General features: G+C 44.9%; 1 protein-coding gene across 1 annotated transcript; it reads left to right on the forward strand.

The window, feature by feature from the left end:
- The first annotated feature begins 419 nt into the window (after window positions 1-419).
- On the forward strand, window positions 420-3,424 carry LOC125368164 (zinc finger protein 135-like). Its single transcript, XM_048369020.1, has 2 exons — window positions 420-449; window positions 2,387-3,424. The coding sequence occupies exons 1-2, from the start codon at window positions 420-422 to the stop codon at window positions 3,422-3,424; spliced, it is 1,068 nt and encodes a 355-aa protein (XP_048224977.1).
- The last annotated feature ends 371 nt before the right edge of the window (window positions 3,425-3,795 follow it).

A 3,795-nucleotide genomic window follows, 5' to 3' on the forward strand; every position in this document is an offset into this window, starting at 1 on the left:
TTATATTGTATTCTCTTAGCTACTCTATTTCCACTTACAACCGTAGCTACACAGGAAAGCTGAAATCTGAGGATGGTGGTTTGATGCCATCCAAACAGGAGAACTCTGGGCAGACTATCTTACTCAGCACAAAAAAGTAGAAAGTGGGGCTGTGGTTTAAGTGGTGAAGCACTAGTCTTGAGGCAGAAATCTCAGCAACAGCACACAAGTCCTGATTTGAAGCATCAGTGATGACAAATTATCATTCATGATTGTGAATATGACAGGAGGTGCTTTTCCTAAGAATTGTTTCCTTTCCTTTGATTCATTGAATGACTACACAATGGTGGATTAAGATGCTTTTGAAAATCTCCTCCCACTTTCATGCTAGATACCCTTTTAAACATTTCTTACAGGCATTTTCATTCCACATGGCAAAGATGGCTGTCTTTACATACAGCAAGTCAGCGGTAAGGTCCACTTGACCCCGTCAGTGGTAAGTTACACGGATGTGACTCCTGTCATGACCAGTAAAGACCTGGCAGTGGAAAGAGTAGCGGAAATTCAAGTGCCTGCCTCATTGTTGAGCTGAGGAAATTTCGTGGTTGAAAGCTCCACATAGTTTGAATTTTGTAAGGTAAATAACAGGATTTCAAAACCTTCATATCAGGGTCTAAGAATGTGGCTTCCTGGTAGAGTGCTTGCCTAGCATACATGAAGCCCTGGCTTTGATTTCTCAGTACTATATGAACAGAAAAAGCCAGAAGTGGTGCTGTGGTTCAAGTAGTAGAGCACTAGCCTTCAGCAAAGAGAAGCTCAGGGCCAGTGCCAGGCCCAGAGTTAAAGCCCCAGGATTAGCAAAAACAAAATTAAAAACAAACTTAAACTAAGATATGCAATACAAAATAGTATGAAGCCAATGATCTTACCTATCTATGTGTCTGTCTATATCTCTCTCTTCAACTATGTGTATACTCCCTCTTTTTGACTCTCTTTTTTCTGTCTCTTTGTCTGTTTGTCTCTCTCTCTCTCTATCACACACACACACCCACACACACCGATCTGGAAATTGACTTGATTGTTATCTTGTTGACATCTTACATGGAGCATGTCTTTGGCATTTTCAAGGTGTGGATATAAAAGAAAAAATCAGTTGGTTATTGTTTTTTCTTGTCCTGAGGCTCGAACTCAGGGCCTCCTTCTGTTGCTCTAGGCTAGCACAATCCCACTTGAAGTACAGCACTTCTGCCAGCTTTTTGTGACTGGATTATTGCAGGAAAGATGCTCATGGACTTTCCTGAACTGGCTAACTTTGAACCATGATCCTCAGATCTCATCCATGTGGGTAGCTAGGATTACAGGCATGAGCTATCAGTGCCCAGTTATAATGTGTTTTATGTCTAGGCTAAGTAGTCTAGTATTCTCACGTTGAGATATGGCCACAGAGATGAATGTGAACAGTTGATGATCATGTTTCATCATCTTCCCACAGCAGAAATCTCTTTATCTGCAAGACTCACTTGACAGGAATGACTCGACAGAAACGAAGACTCACAGCTCTTCATTGACACAGAGTTTGCTAAACGATGCAGAAGCCATCTCCTGTGTATGCCTACACCGGGTAGAGAACCATCATGAATATTCACGTACTCCTGAGCACATGGAACACAAAGAAATTGATCATCTAAACGGCAATGGCATTATGAAGGATTCGTTAGATATTACACAATGCAGTAAGTATGTCAAGGAAAACAGACAGTGTGACTGTGGTCTGTGTGCTAAAGTCTTTGTTGAGAGCAATGAATGCTATAAACACAATATAACTGACACAGGAGGGAAATCACATGATTCTAGTTTGTGTAGGACAGCCTTTGTTCCTTCAAAGTTCAGTCACCATATGACTGCACACAATGGAGACAAAGTGTGTGAGGGTAGTGAGCTGGGGTATGTAGTCGATCAACGCAGGGAGCTCAGTTGCCAGGATGGAGGAGACACTAACCAGGAAGTTGATGACAGCCACCTGTGTCCTGCCCCCTCCATTCAGCCAAGTCACTTCCAGCAGCAGGAGGACATGCCCACTGGAGGAGGGGCAGATGAAGGTCCCCTCTGTGTGTTGGAAGCGGTCACTCAGCAGTCTCATTCTGGAAGTCAGGAAGGAGCACATGCCAGAGAGAATGCACACGCATGCCCTCCCAGTGGGAAAGCTTCCCAAAGGCCCAGTGACCTTAAGGCACCAAACAGAAAACACACTGAAAAGAAACGGCATGAATGTCTCATCTGTGGGAAACGCTTCAAATGGCCCTGGTATGTTAAGAAACATAGTGTCGTGCACACTGGAGAGAAACCATATGAATGTAGCACCTGTGGGAAAGCCTTCACTCAGTCATCTTCTCGTGCCTCACATGAGAGAATACACACTGGAGAGAAACCCTATGAATGTCGTACCTGTGGAGAAGCCTTCACTTACTTATCTCAACGTGCTGCACACGAGAGAACACACACTGGAGAGAAGCCTTATAAATGTCGCACCTGTGGGAAAGCCTTCACTGATGCATCTTCTCGTTCCTCACATGAGAGAATACACACTGGAGAGAAGCCCTATGAATGTCGCACCTGTGGAGAAGCCTTCACTTACTCATCTCAACGTGCCACACATGAGAGAACACACACTGGAGAGAAGCCCTATGAATGTCGCACCTGTGGGAAAGGCTTCACTCATCCATCTTCTCGTGCCTCACATGAGAGAATACACACTGGAGAGAAGCCCTATGAATGTCGCACCTGTGGGAAAGCCTTCACTCAGCCATCTCCCCTTGCCACACATGAGAGAACACACACTGGAGAGAAACCCTATGAATGTCGCTCTTGTGGGAAAGCCTTCACTGTGCAATCTTCTCGTGCCAAACATGAGAGAATACACACCGGAAAGAAGCCCTATGAATGTCGCACCTGTGGGAAAGCCTTCACTCAGCCATCTCAACGTGCCACACATGAGAGAACACACACTGGAGAGAAGCCCTATGAATGTCGCACCTGTGGGAAAGCATTCACTGTGCAATCTTCTCGTGCCAAACATGAGAGAATACACACTGGAAAGAAGCCCTATGAATGTCGCACCTGTGGGAAAGCCTTCACTCAGCCATCTCAACGTGCCACACATGAGAGAATACACACTGGGAAGAAGCCCTATGAGTGTCACGTCTGTGGGAAAACCTTCCTTTTTCCATCTTATCGTGCCGCACATGAGCGAACACACACTGGAGAGAAACCCTATGAGTGTCACTTCTGTGGGAAAGCCTTCACTCAGCGATGTTCTCGTGCCACACATGAGAAAATACACACTGGAGAGAAACCCTATGAGTGTCACTTCTGTGGGAAAGCCTTCACTACATCATCTCAACTTACCAAACATGAGAGAATACACCCTGGAGATAAACCCTATTAGTGTCACTTTGGTGGGAAAGCCTTCACTGTGCAATCTTCTCGTGCCACACACGAGAGAATACACACTGGAAAGAAGCCCTATTAGAGAATCACTTCTGTGGGGAAGCCTTCATTACGCAACCTTAACGTGTCACACAAGAGGGAACACACACTGGAGAGAAGCCCTATGAGTGTCACTTTTGTGGGTAGTTTACTGTTTAGCCTCCAGTCTTTTTCCCCATATGAAAGTACATACTAGATAAAAAAATGATGCATGTCATCGGCAAAGGAAATCATTCAGTATCTCATTTAAACCTTGCCTGGACGAGAAATGAGAGCAATCACACTAATGCAACCTGTTGTGGAAGGTTTTGGTAGACCCTGTAACCTTAC

This window comes from Perognathus longimembris, chromosome 20 (assembly GCF_023159225.1).
Source record: "Perognathus longimembris pacificus isolate PPM17 chromosome 20, ASM2315922v1, whole genome shotgun sequence".
NCBI classification, from domain to species: domain Eukaryota; kingdom Metazoa; phylum Chordata; class Mammalia; order Rodentia; family Heteromyidae; genus Perognathus; species Perognathus longimembris.